At 45.1% G+C, this 12,759-nt stretch overlaps 2 protein-coding genes across 8 annotated transcripts; both read left to right on the top strand.

Annotated features, from left to right (window-relative positions):
• Positions 1-639: 639 nt before the first annotated feature.
• LOC115105599 (alpha-2-antiplasmin-like) lies at positions 640-5,303 on the top strand. 4 transcript variants are annotated; one of them, XM_029627820.2, is made up of 8 exons: positions 640-806; positions 2,182-2,253; positions 2,380-2,578; positions 2,695-2,838; positions 2,995-3,183; positions 3,290-3,432; positions 3,629-3,833; positions 4,419-5,303. In XM_029627820.2, the coding sequence occupies exons 2-8, from the start codon at positions 2,197-2,199 to the stop codon at positions 4,793-4,795; spliced, it is 1,314 nt and encodes a 437-aa protein (XP_029483680.1). In that variant the 5' UTR covers positions 640-806; positions 2,182-2,196; the 3' UTR covers positions 4,796-5,303. The 4 variants fall into 4 exon arrangements, with proteins under 4 accessions (XP_029483680.1, XP_029483678.1, XP_029483679.1 ...); XM_029627818.2 differs by lacking the exon at positions 640-806 and adding an exon at positions 1,333-1,773 and having other exon boundaries at positions 2,164-2,253; XM_029627819.2 differs by lacking the exon at positions 640-806 and adding an exon at positions 1,335-1,773.
• A 479-nt stretch (positions 5,304-5,782) lies between these two features.
• On the top strand, positions 5,783-12,546 carry LOC115105598 (pigment epithelium-derived factor-like). Of its 4 annotated transcripts, none has more exons than XM_029627814.2 (9): positions 5,783-6,020; positions 6,126-6,177; positions 10,116-10,179; positions 10,486-10,675; positions 10,777-10,935; positions 11,039-11,242; positions 11,330-11,469; positions 11,609-11,819; positions 11,927-12,546. In XM_029627814.2, exons 1-9 carry the CDS (start codon positions 5,798-5,800, stop codon positions 12,175-12,177), a joined length of 1,494 nt encoding a protein of 497 aa, XP_029483674.2. In that variant the 5' UTR covers positions 5,783-5,797; the 3' UTR covers positions 12,178-12,546. The 4 variants fall into 4 exon arrangements, with proteins under 4 accessions (XP_029483674.2, XP_029483675.1, XP_029483677.1 ...); XM_029627815.2 differs by having other exon boundaries at positions 5,931-6,020; positions 6,122-6,177; XM_029627817.2 differs by having other exon boundaries at positions 5,931-6,020; positions 6,122-6,177; positions 10,104-10,179.
• Positions 12,547-12,759: the final 213 nt, after the last annotated feature.

Here is a 12,759-nt window from a genome sequence, read left to right as displayed (position 1 = left end):
CACTTCAGTAGGCGGACATTTGACATTTGCCACTATCGTAGAGCTATCTGTGAGGGTTTCCAAACTCTTTCTAGGAAAATGTGTTTGTAGGTCAGAGAGAGTAATATCACAATCCAAACTACACCCCGCATCTTTCTCTGAGATAAATAGAGACATTTAGGCTGTGTTTACACAGGCAGCCCAATTCTGATATTTTCCCCACTAATTGGTCTTTTGACATCAGATAGATCTTTGGACATTTGATCTTATTTGGAGCTGATCTGATTGGTCAAAAAAACTATTACTGACAATAAGATCAGCATTGTGCTGCCTGTGTAAAAGCTGCCATAGACGTCCTTACTAGTCTGGTAGATATTAAGATTCTCATTGTAAGGGTCCTCCTCCCTCAGGGATACCACTGATCTGATGAGAGCAGAAAGGTGAAAATATTGTGCTACTGGGAACTTTTACATGAATTGCACCTGCTAAATGTTTCAGATCAGTGATATGTCTGTGAAATGAGGGAAGGAAGGAAAGAGAGAAGGAATGATGCTGCTCAGTGCTCTCTGTCCGGGTTGTGGAGCCAAAGCTCTTATAAAGACAGGTTGGACCTGTGGGTCACATTTTCTGGTAGAGTAGTCGCTCTGCTGAATCAATGCAGGGTTGAACATTAACTGGCCAATGAGGGGGCTGACAATGTAGAATACTGTGCACTACAGGATCCAGCTAAGGGAACACTCACCGTGCCTGTCTGTCTGTCTCTCTGTCTGTCTATATCCTAATCCTTTTTGCCTATATTACCTATCCCCTGACCAAACATCGGCTGGGTAAGTTTTTACCATCTTGATTCACTTTGATAGAGGCTTGGAAGGGATTGTGGCGTTGGGGAGTAGGTAGGTTTTTTGGCACAGTGCATGAAACCATATAATTCTACTGTAGTAAGTGCTTTTATTTAAAGCTATTTGGACCATGATTTAGATGTATGTCTGTAGCTATTCGTTTACTAGTGATATAATAATAGCACAAACTGTTTTTTGTAAATAAGACTACAGAGCCCGTTGTAAATGTAAATGTACACTAAAATCACCAATCAATAAATATCCCCACTACCACTATTTCTACTATGTCTATGAACGCTAATGATTCTATGCAGAGTCATATATATATATATATATATATATATATATAGATATATAGATATATTGATATAGATATAGATAAAAATGATATATATATATATATTTATATATTTATATATATATATATATATATATATATATATATATATATATATATATATATATATGATACCGTTGCAGTAGTGAGGCAAGTGTTTGCTGTTTGTGGACTTTAGAAGTAAAACAGAAACCTTTGGCCCTCTGACAAACACTTGTGGTCCCAGAGCAAAACACCACCCATCTCTGCACTGTAGAACCAGGCTTATGCTGCGCCAAACTGACCACTAGCCAAGCAATCCTGCTTTTGATTGGCTCTCTTTTCCTCTCAGCCAATCAGTGGTCCCATGTCCAGCAGCAATAGGTACTTTGTTATTGTTCTGTAAAAGTGAGTGGTTCAATAATTGCTATGCATTGATAATCACTGTTATTGAATCTTAAATATCAAAGTTACTGTGACAGGGTAGGAACCATCGTTTCGGTCCATGTTTCCCAGGGGACTATAATTGGTGTTGAACATGTAAATGTATAAAAGCACCGTAGAGTGCTATTCATGTTAGAGCTTGGTACTGGAACAGTCATTGTTTGGAAAGGTGGTGTGATGTCAAGTGTTAATTCTGTGAGCAACCATTTTTGTGAACATGTTCATGCTGTCTGGGAAGAAATGTTTGGGGGTGTGGCCATTATTCTGGAAAGTTGTTTCCAGTTGATTTGTGTTGGCAGAGGCTTTGTTGGTTTTGGATCCAAGCAGTGTCCTCCCTTATTAAGGGAAGTATTGGTTGTCACTGTTTTTGGTCACTGTGTAACTTAACTTGGTAAATCTAGTCATGTGAAGGCACTGCACTTTAGAAAGGAACTGAGACCCAAGAAAACCTTTGGGTATCCATGCTGTATTTTGTATGTGTACTTATCTATTTCTATACAAGCAAACCTAACCTTATTTTTTTACATCTGCCCCAGACTTTCCCCTAAATGGGCCTTGAACCTGTAACCTTACATTATTGTACAGGTTTATTCTGTTTTGCAGGCTATCTGTTGGGATATGGTGCTGTATCTGGCTGTGCTCTTGCTGCTCTGCCTCTGTCAGCAGGGACTAACTGTAAGGGGGCCAACCGTAACCCTACCCTGAAACACATCAACCTTTCTTAAATATCTAAACTTTTAGCTCCCTAACCCTACTCTGGTCTCTAGTCTAACCCCTAGACTGTCTCTCTTGCTCTTTCAGGATGAAACTGGTATGGTAGCTCCTGAGGACCACTCCTGTGGAGAGCAGGTGTTCAGACAGGAGGCCTGGCGGTCAGTAGGAGGTGCTATTGAGAGACTGGGCCGGCAACTACTGGACAGCCTGCATACAGGGCCGGAGCAGCCCAATGTCATCATATCACCCTTAAGTGTGGCCCTCGCACTAGCACAGCTCTCACTGGGTGAGGCGTGTGAGAGCTCATCTATAATGTTAAGAGTGTATAGCTGAGATTGTATGTGCGTGTTAGCTTTTACCTCCAAGACTTAATGTGCTCAACATGGTCGTTGCCCCTATCAGGAGCTCACAACGAGACCAAGAAGTTGCTGCTCAGTTCTCTACATGCCCACACTGTACCCTGCTACCATCACACCCTGGGCAGCCTGCTCCAACACCTCACCAACACTTCCCTACAGGTGGCCACACGCATGTACCTGCGCCCAGGTGTGTGTGCTTCCAGGATGAGTAGATGTCAGCGCTGCAGCTCTGTGCCAGAAAATGGCAATCTACTAACATAATTATAAAGCACATCCATTGTAACTGCTGTAAAGGTCTTACCATTTTGACACTTGGTACATGTTGTGTTCACCTCTCTCTCAGAGTTTGAGGTGTACCAGTCCTTTATTGCAGAATCCCTGCGTAGGTACAGATCAGAGCCTGCCCCCCTGATCTCAGTGGAGGAGGTCAACCGATGGGTGGAGGAGGCCACCAAAGGTCACATGACCAATTTCCTGCCCAGTATTCCGCACGACATGGTGCTAATGCTTATCAATGCTGTGCATTTCAAAGGTATGACTTTTCACTCCCTGTCTTTAAAATAAAGGTTTGGAAACTGTACACCATACAGAAGTGTCTACCCTTTACAACTGGCTTGTTCTCCTGTTGTCTCTGGTAGGTGAGTGGGAGGCTCGCTTCGACCCTCAGCTCACACAGAAAGGGGAATTCTACCTTGACAACAACAACTTTGTCCATGTGGACATGATGCGCTCAGCCAAGTACCCACTGAGCCTGTTAGAAGATGGGGAGCTTGGAGCTCAGGTGAGCTGGGCTGGCTGTTCTGCACTGTTGCTGTCTTAAATTTCTATATTTTGACATCCTCCTACTGGAGATTTGTTTTGATCCTGAAACGTTGATAATAAATGCTGTCCTTTTCCACCTTTCTCTTAATATTTACAGTGCAGTTTGTGCATTATCCCATTCTAAAATCTATCTCCCACCCCCCTTCTGTTTGCAGGTTGCACGTTTTCCGTTTAAGGGAAACACCAGCTTCCTAGTAGTGATGCCGTTGCCAGGAAGAGGAAATGTGTCATCGCTGGTGGCCAAGCTAAACATCTCGGACCTGTACAGGCGTCTACCTCAGGAGAGCACCATGCAGGTCCAACTGCCAAAGTTCACCCTGCAGTACCGTCAAGAGCTACAGGAGGCGCTGTCCAGCATGGGTGAGCACAGACTTAGTCTAAGAAATTCCAGACCTAGGACCATTGCACTAGGTCTGGGAGTCATGTTGGATTTTCTTGGCCAATTCGGAGAGGGTGCTATTCAGACCTGACACTCCCAACAAATCACAAGTTTGGGTAGGCGGGGCAAAAACTAGATGAATAATCCCCTCAAACATGAGGTGTACACCCAGTTATTTTTGCCACAGCCGGTCAGTGGTTGTAAACTTGTAATGCTAATGTCATGGCGCATGCAAACTACTCAGTTGATTCTCCGCAAGTTCCTAGCTAACTGCCGGAAATGTTTGAGGCAGGGCTCTGGATGGATTTTCTGGCAGCCAACTCCGCTCTTTCCGATCTGCCAAACTGACATTTGTCTTAGTACTGATGTGAAATCTGGAACATTGGTAATTTGTGGGAGGCATCCAGTCTGTTTAGAGACTAGCAGAGAAAGGTCAATAGTTTTGGCCATGAGTTTTTTCCTCTCAGGTCTAAAACTATTCCATGAGTCAGGTGAGCTAGAAACAGGTGTTTTACATCAGTCAAATGTAGGATGGATGAATGCTCAATCAAAATCTCTTCTCTCAGGTTTGGGATCTCTGTTCTCTGGTCCTGATCTGTCCGGTATATCGGCGGTTCCTCTGCAGGTGTCCAGTGTGCGTCACGCTTGCGGGCTAGAGCTCAGTGAGGAAGGGGCCGACGCATCTGCAGCCACCTCTGTTACCATAATGCGCTCCGTTCCCATCTTCTTTGTAAACTCCCCCTTCCTGTTCGCCCTGGTAGACCACACCTCCCTTTCTCCCCTCTTCCTGGGTACTGTCACTAACCCTGCCCCTGACACCAGCCCAATGCACATTGACAGTCAACTCGGTGATGATCCCCATGGCAACAATACCCAAAGTGACAGCACTAATAGTAACAATGTACAGAGTGATGGTCCCCATAGCAGCAACAATGTACTTTGACCAGCCATAGTGAGAATGCAGTGTGGCGCCCCTGCTGGAGGGAGGTGCATCGGCACCCCCTGAATGAAGTGGAGGAGGAACTCCAACAACCAAGTGGCAGGGCAAAGATCCTGTGCCAACCCCTCTCATACAGTTCCTTCCTAAACCAACTTTGGATGGGGCAGGCTGGGCATCAATCTCTCACTTTTCTGTCCTGAACAATACAGCACAACCAGCCGGTCACATATGGATCCTAGCCCTCATATAGCAAATCCCAATCCATTGGCACAGTTCCCAGACCAAAATCAACCCCAGTCCCTATGCCTAGACACCTGACTTCTCACAGTCCCTCCCCACTGTGTGCCCCTGGACTTAGGAGAGACCATGGACCTGTCCCATAATACTGTGTGGATGAACACTCAAATTTGTTGCCATTTTTACACTTGGTTGTGCACTGTCTTACACTATTTGTGCTTTGTTCTGATTATTCCCACCTCTGGTATTGATTAAAGAAAAGGGATGAAGTCAATGTCTTAGTAGTAGATGTGATCATGTTACTGGAGTTTTGGTATAAGAACTGATTATTTTATTTGAAATGGGCTTATGCTAGGCCTTATAGCCCAATTTTATTTAATTAGGAATCGCTATTTCCTGGTTGCTAAAATTCTAATAGTTTGCTTAATTTCAGTTTGACAAAATAAGCAAGTATAGTGCAGAATCATTGTACCATCTAAACCATTGAAATATATTTTCTAGAACCAAAAATACTGATATCAGTAGTTTGGCGCTGGTGTACAAAAGTAAAAGACACACGAACTAGAAGCATAGAAATAAAATGCATCTCCCGCATTTTAGACTTGCTTTCAATGAGTGACAGATCTATAACTAAGGTCTGATTTTGATTGGGTCGCCCAAAATGTTACATATTGCAGAATTAACTCTCTTCTCCAGCACGTTCTTGCGATTCAAAAACTAATTCACGTTTTAGGTAATTTGCTTGCACGTGGAATTTGACATACTGTTATGTTAGGGGAGAGAAGGGACCATGAATGTGCCTTTCGCTCAAAACAGCCATCCGGCTTCTTGCTAAACCCAACCGGCTACGTCAGAGCAGGGCGGGGGAAAGTTGGCTCCACCGCACTCATACACCGCTGTGTGCATCGCCCCGCTATATTCAGCACTCTACGCGAGAGACCGCTGCTGAAGACACACGGGCGGGCGACGTGGCCCATATTCGCGCTGAAAGGTTAGTCGCCTTTACGCATCATATGGGATGTTTTATCAAGGTCGATTGCACGGAATGAAAGACTCGGGCACTAAACCTTAACGGTATTTTCTTTTCTCCAGTCAGAACCTCCTGTGCAACAACATTTACAGAACGGAGGAGACCTAATAACACTTCAGTAAGCAGGACTTTTTTTTTGTAAAGCTTTTTAATCAGGCTTTGTAGTGTTATGGTGTTTTGAAGCCTTCATTTTATGATAACTTAATCATATCAGGAGTGAATAATCCATGCTTTTGACTTATAAGTGCACAATGTTATGGTGGATTTGGTCCACTGGTCCCTTTTCTTTTCCAGTAGGCTACTTTTCACTGGTTCAGAATTTCCATTCAAGCTGCTGAGCAGGGCGCCAAGGGAAACACGCCAAGACTAACCTTTCCCAGAGCCCAAACAACTTGTTTAATTGTCCGTGTTTTTAGTCAGTTCTATATCACAGTAAACACTCAAGATGGTTTGAATCAACTGCAAACCTATCTAATAGATACTAAAGACATGTCTAGACTCCATATGCAAGGTGATGTGTATAGAGCAATTGAAGAACACTGTGCACATAGTGGTCCGTACCTCGGGACCTGCAGGATAGACATTCTCATGGCAGGAGATTCATTGTTCGTGACCTGAAAGTATGGGAGTCAATAGATGTGTGAGCGTGTAGGAGAGCAGTGGTTTGGTGTCCAAACAAAACTTTTTGTGCCCCCCACCCACCCACCCCAAAAAACCCAAGATGACCTATAGTACCATTAGCCAAACATTGTGGTAATTTACCATGCTTGTGATTGCCTCAGTACAGAGAGGTGGTCTCTCTGTGGGTTTGGCTGGCTTCTTTGGGTTGGAAAGAGATGGAGTGCCTAGGTTAACCATCAGGACTGCAGAGAGGGGGCGGAGAAGAAGAAAGGAATTGAGAGAAGTGTGTGTGGTCTGAGGTTCAGTGATGGATGTTTCTTTTCATTAGGGAAGCCAGGAGAAGCTCAATGACAACCAGATGTGCTGGGGGAACAAGAGAGTATGTGTGTGTGGTTAAAAGAGAATGTGAGAGGGAGAAGGAAAGAATGAGCGGGGGTGTTGGGAATGAGAACTGGCAGAGTTATACTACTATTCTGTGTTTGTGTGTGGTCTGAAAAATCCTCCTCAAACTCTCCATAATCTCCTGTGACCTTTCACTTTGTCACTTCTCTGTCTGTGTCAATGAGTCTGCTCACCTCTCTGGACTCTGTATGACCCTATTCAACCCACAAAGCTCATTAACATTACTAGCTGTGTTAGTGTGACTAGCTAGTAAACCGGTGTGAACAGTCTGCCTCTGCTTGTGTTGTGCGTTAGCTAAACTGTGTGTGTGGAGAGCCAGAGGTTTGGGATATATTACATGGTTTACACGCTACCCAAACCGGACCCGTCGCGTGCGCAAGCGTTGCAAAATAAAAACACACGTTATTCGAACATTGCACCCACAATGCTCGCAGGCACCAACGAGCGTCTGCGTTGGCAAGCGCTAAAATAGAAGTTGCAAGTCCTGCCTCACATTTCCTCATTGTCTTTTAGAAGCATATACCCACATGCCATCTCATTGGTTATACCCACGTGGGTGATTTTTTTTTTATTTTAATTTTTTTATTTCACCTTTATTTAACCAGGTAGGCTAGTTGAGAACAAGTTCTCATTTGCAACTGCGACCTGGCCAAGATAAAGCATAGCAGTGTGAACAGACAACACAGAGTTACACATGGAGTAAACAGTTAGCAAGTCAATAACACAGTGGAAAAAAATGGGCAGTCTATATACAATGTGTGCAAAAGGCATGAGGAGGTAGGCGAATAATACAATTTTGCAGATTAACACTGGAGTGATAAATGATCAGATGGTCATGTACAGGTAGAGATATTGGTGTGCAAAAGAGCAGAAAAGTAAATAAATGAAAAAAAAACAGTATAAAAACAGTATGGGAATGAGGTAGGTGAAAATGGGTGGGCTATTTACCAATAGACTATGTACAGCTGCAGCGATCGGTTAGCTGCTCGGATAGCTGATGTTTGAAGTTGGTGAGGGAGATAAAAGTCTCCAACTTTACTGGAACGAAAGGCGGCCAAATGAGGTGTTGGCTTTAGGGATGATCAGTGAGATACACCTGCTGGAGCGCATGCTACGGATGGGTGTTGCCATCGTGACCAGTGAACTGAGATAAGGCGGAGCTTTACCTAGCATGGACTTGTAGATGACCTGGAGCCAGTGGGTCTGGCGACGAATATGTAGCGAGGGCCAGCCGACTAGAGCATACAAGTCGCAGTGGTGGGTGGTATAAGGTGCTTTGGTGACAAAACGGATGGCACTGTGATAGACTGCATCCAGTTTGCTGAGTAGAGTGTTGGAAGCCATTTTGTAGATGACATCGCCGAAGTCGAGGATCGGTAGGATAGTCAGTTTTACTAGGGTAAGCTTGGCGGCGTGAGTGAAGGAGGCTTTGTTGCGGAATATAAAGCCGACTCTTGATTTGATTTTCGATTGGAGATGTTTGATGTGAGTCTGGAAGGAGAGTTTGCAGTCTAGCCAGACACCTAGGTACTTATAGATGTCCACATATTCAAGGTCGGAACCATCCAGGGTGGTGATGCTAGTCGGGCATGCGGGTGCAGGCAGCGATCGGTTGAAAAGCATGCATTTGGTTTTACTCGCGTTTAGGAGCAGTTGGAGGCCACTGAAGGAGTGCTGTATGGCATTGAAGCTCGTTTGGAGGTTAGATAGCACAGTGTCCAATGACGGGCCGAAAGTATATAGAATGGTGTCGTCTGCGTAGAGGTGGATCAGGGAATCGCCCGCAGCAAGAGCAACATCATTGATATATACAGAGAAGAGTCGGCCCGAGAATTGAACCCTGTGGCACCCCCATAGAGACTGCCAGAGGACCGGACAGCATGCCCTCCGATTTGACACACTGAACTCTGTCTGCAAAGTAATTGGTGAACCAGGCAAGGCAGTCATCCGAAAAACCGAGGCTATTGAGTCTGCCGATAAGAATATGATGATTGACAGAGTCGAAAGCCTTGGCGAGGTCGATGAAGACGGCTGCACAGTATTGTCTTTTATCGATGGCGGTTATGATATCGTTTAGTACCTTGAGCGTGGCTGAGGTGCACCCGTGACCGGCTCGGAAACCAGATTGCACAGCGGAGAAGGTACGGTGGGATTCGAGATGGTCAGTGACCTGTTTGTTGACTTGGCTTTCGAAGACCTTAGATAGGCAGGGCAGGATGGATATAGGTCTATAGCAGTTTGGGTCCAGGGTGTCTCCCCCTTTGAAGAGGGGGATGACTGCGGCAGCTTTCCAATCCTTGGGGATCTCAGACGATATGAAAGAGAGGTTGAACAGGCTGGTGATTGAAAGATGAACTGAGGTCAGATGGTCAGTTGTGGTAATTAGATGCCATATAAAGTCCAAAGAAGAAAAAGCCTGGAAGGAGGAGAGTTGACTAGAAACGATTCGGTTGACCGTTTTCTGTGAAGATTAATTGTCGGAGTAGTGAACCTTGTGCATTTCAGGTAAAATAACAACCCAGGACAAATTAGCTAGCAACTGCAAGCTAGCTAGCTAAATTGCCATAAATGTTTAATGCTTTTCGACCTGTCCCCAAATTAATATAATTGGTTCAGAGTTTGTTTTGATATTTCAACCTGTGTGTCGTGATCACGTTTGGTGTAGGGGGACAAAATCAATTTTCGCATGATTGCACGCACAGACGGTTTGGGTATGGTTTTAGTCTCTGCTCAGTAAGAGGAAGAAATGGAGTTCAGTTTGAACACACAAACATGTAAACATCACCGCCTAGTGAGAGCAAGAAAAGAAGAGGGAAAAGAAAAGATCCTGACAGGATTTATCACAAGTTAAAACTACGTTCTCCCACAGGAGCCCTGCAGCCAATCACACTCACAGTCAAAAAATCTGACTCACACACCATGGGCCAGTTTCCCTGACACAGATTAAGCCTAGGCCCTGGACTAAAAAGCATTCTCAATGGAGAGAGTGTATGTTTGAATAATAATGTGTGTGTAATTGAGTTTGTGTTGCAGGATGATGCGGACGACCCTGTTGCTGTGTTTGGGGTTCCTCCTCTCCCTCTCTTATGCTCAGTTGGTGAGACCACTCCACATTGCTGTTTTCACTCTCAATTCTTTCTTATGCTCTAAGGTCTTTTATTCACTCCGTCCCTTTGGCTTTCCTGTTCTACACTTCATCTCTCATCTTCCTCTAGTAGATTCACCACAGTCTCTCCATCTCTACGTCCCTCCATTTTCATTCTGGCTTGCCAATTCCGAACAGCATCACTCTTTGTCACATCACTTCTCTATCTCCTTATTTTTCTCATTCTCCATGAACAAGCCATGTCAATAACCCTCCTCTCTCTCTTCCTGTGTCTTTTGATTGACCAATCCCATGCAGTTGGAGACAGAGGAGGCGGGAGGGGAAGAGGAAGCTGTGGAGCTCTTTACCACGCCCAGAGCAAAGATGGCCGCTGCCACCTCTGACTTCGGCTACAACCTGTTCCGGGCCTTGGCGGGTCGCAACCCAAAGACTAACGTGTTCCTGGCCCCCATCAGCATCTCTGCAGTGCTCACTCAGCTATCTATGGGTTAGTAAGCCTCAGCACTGTTATACTTTATATCACTGTCTGCTATTTATCTGGTATTTAATTGGCAAATTTGTAATTACATATTGATCTCTCTCTCTCAGGAGCGTCTCCGGATCGTTCAGAGAGGTGGTTATACAGAGCTCTGAGGTATCACACCCTGCAGGACCCTCAGCTCCATGACACACTCAGAGACCTACTTGCATCACTCAGAGCACCTGGCAAAGGCCTCAGCATCGCTGCACGTGTCTACCTGGCCCGCAGTGAGTGTGTGTGTGTAAGCATGCATGTGTCTCAGATAATTTTGATCAGTCTGTGTGTGTTTTGATTGTGTGTATGTTTGTTGACCTGTGTGTATCTCTCTAGGATTGCGTCTGAAGCAGGAATACTTAGGCGTGGTGGAGAAGCAGTATGGGGTGCGGCCCAAGACTCTGATGGGCGGGGCTAAAGATGTGAATGAGATCAATGATTGGGTCAAACAGCAGACGGGCGGCAAGGTCGACCGCTTCATGTCCAAGGCCCTGGGACGGAACTCTGGTGTGGTTCCTCTGGGCGCCGCCTACTTCAAAGGTAAGGACAGTCTGTCTGCAGTCCAATTCTCTACCCTTCTCCCCAAAGTGTGCAGTCGTTAATGGGATGCTGTTTGTGTGTGTGTAGTGAAGTGGATGACTCGGTTCAGCAAGAGTGGAGTGATGGAGGACTTCCAGCTTGTTGGAGAGGCTCCTGCCCCCATTTCCATGATGCAGCAGGACAATTACCCAGTGAAGATGGGTGTAGACCCAGACCTGGGCTGTACAGTGAGTACAGATGCAGTATATTCAGCAGTTATGCTTTCTCCAGTGGTCATTACTTTCTTAACTAGCCAGTAATCAAGTTTGCCTCAGGGAAAACATTTATTGATGACCCCCCCCACACTCCCTCTCCCTTTCTCTCCAGATTGCTCAGATCCAGATGCAGGATGACGTCAGCATGTTTGTGTTCCTTCCTGATGATGTCACCCAGAACATGACCTTGGTGGAGGAGAGCCTGACAGCTGAGTTTGTTCAGGACCTCTCCATGACCCTTCACCCCGTGCAGACGGCCCTCACACTGCCTGTCCTAAAATTCAGCTACTCTACTGACCTCCTGCCACTGCTCACTGACCTGGGTGAGTTTCTTCTCCTCCCTCCTTCTCTCTTCCTCTCACTCCCTCTCGCTCTTCATTTTGCTCTTCTGCCTTCACATCTCTCATATCCTCTTTCTCCATCTCTCCAGGTCTCGACGAATTTCTGGCAGACACGGACCTGACCAAGATCACGTCTCAGGCGGCGAAACTCAGCAGCCTCAATCATAAGGTTGTCATGGAGATGGCCCCAGAAGGCACCCAGTATGCCAGCTCCCACCCCGCCTCCACACCCCTTTCGTACTGCGTGGACCATCCCTTCCTGTTCCTGGTGAGGGATGAGGCCTCGGGGGCACTGCTCTTTATTGGCAAGGTGGTTAACCCACGCAATCTGAGGATATAAACACAGACACACACTGCATTCTAAGCAGGTCCTAGGAGGGTATCAGCCATCGTTAAGCTTAAGCTTCTTTGTGTCATAAATGCACAATATGAGAGGATGGATAAGCAGCTAGATTTACCCATTGATCATATAATACAGTTTCTTAATCATGTATGAAAACCATGCATACCATTCAGACTACAAGTTCAGACCAAAAGTCTGAACACTCACAACTGATAGTCTCAAGTTGTTTTCAGGGAAAATAATTTGTGATTGAAAAGTACACCTCTCATAATGTTTAAATAAAGGCAAATACTTTAACCCCCCCAAAAACACTCTTCATAATATTGTCAATTGCGATGCAATAAATAAACATTGAAGTTAAGTCTTTCTGTTTGTCTGTCTGACTCCATAGAGGGAGTTGTATAACTTAATCCAGTTGACATACAATAGCTGCTTCTAGTAAAGGGTTATTTTGGAAAGAAATTGGACTCTTGGATGTTCTTTCTTTAGCTATTGTGCTGGTAAACAAAATTAAAGGACGAACACAAACATATGTTTGTTTATCTTATGTTGCATAATTTGAAATTGTGTTTTTTACAT

Source organism: Oncorhynchus nerka, linkage group LG22 (assembly GCF_034236695.1).
Source record: "Oncorhynchus nerka isolate Pitt River linkage group LG22, Oner_Uvic_2.0, whole genome shotgun sequence".
NCBI lineage: Eukaryota > Metazoa > Chordata > Actinopteri > Salmoniformes > Salmonidae > Oncorhynchus > Oncorhynchus nerka.
Note: the sequence above shows the minus strand (reverse complement) of the source record. Positions and strands in the feature narration are given on the sequence as shown.

Excerpts from the sequence above, each read along its gene's own strand:
- LOC115105598 (XM_029627814.2), top strand. The coding sequence starts at position 5,798 with ATGTTAGGGGAGAGAAGGGACCATGAATGTGCCTTTCGCTCAAAACAG. Across the intron at positions 11,243-11,329 it reads GGGCGCCGCCTACTTCAAAG|TGAAGTGGATGACTCGGTTC; the intron begins GTAAGGACAGTC and ends GTGTGTGTGTAG. Across the intron at positions 11,820-11,926 it reads GCCACTGCTCACTGACCTGG|GTCTCGACGAATTTCTGGCA; the intron begins GTGAGTTTCTTC and ends CCATCTCTCCAG.
- LOC115105599 (XM_029627818.2), top strand. The coding sequence starts at position 1,708 with ATGTTAGAGCTTGGTACTGGAACAGTCATTGTTTGGAAAGGTGGTGTG. Across the intron at positions 2,254-2,379 it reads TCTGTCAGCAGGGACTAACT|GATGAAACTGGTATGGTAGC; the intron begins GTAAGGGGGCCA and ends TTGCTCTTTCAG. Across the intron at positions 2,839-2,994 it reads ACGCATGTACCTGCGCCCAG|AGTTTGAGGTGTACCAGTCC; the intron begins GTGTGTGTGCTT and ends CCTCTCTCTCAG.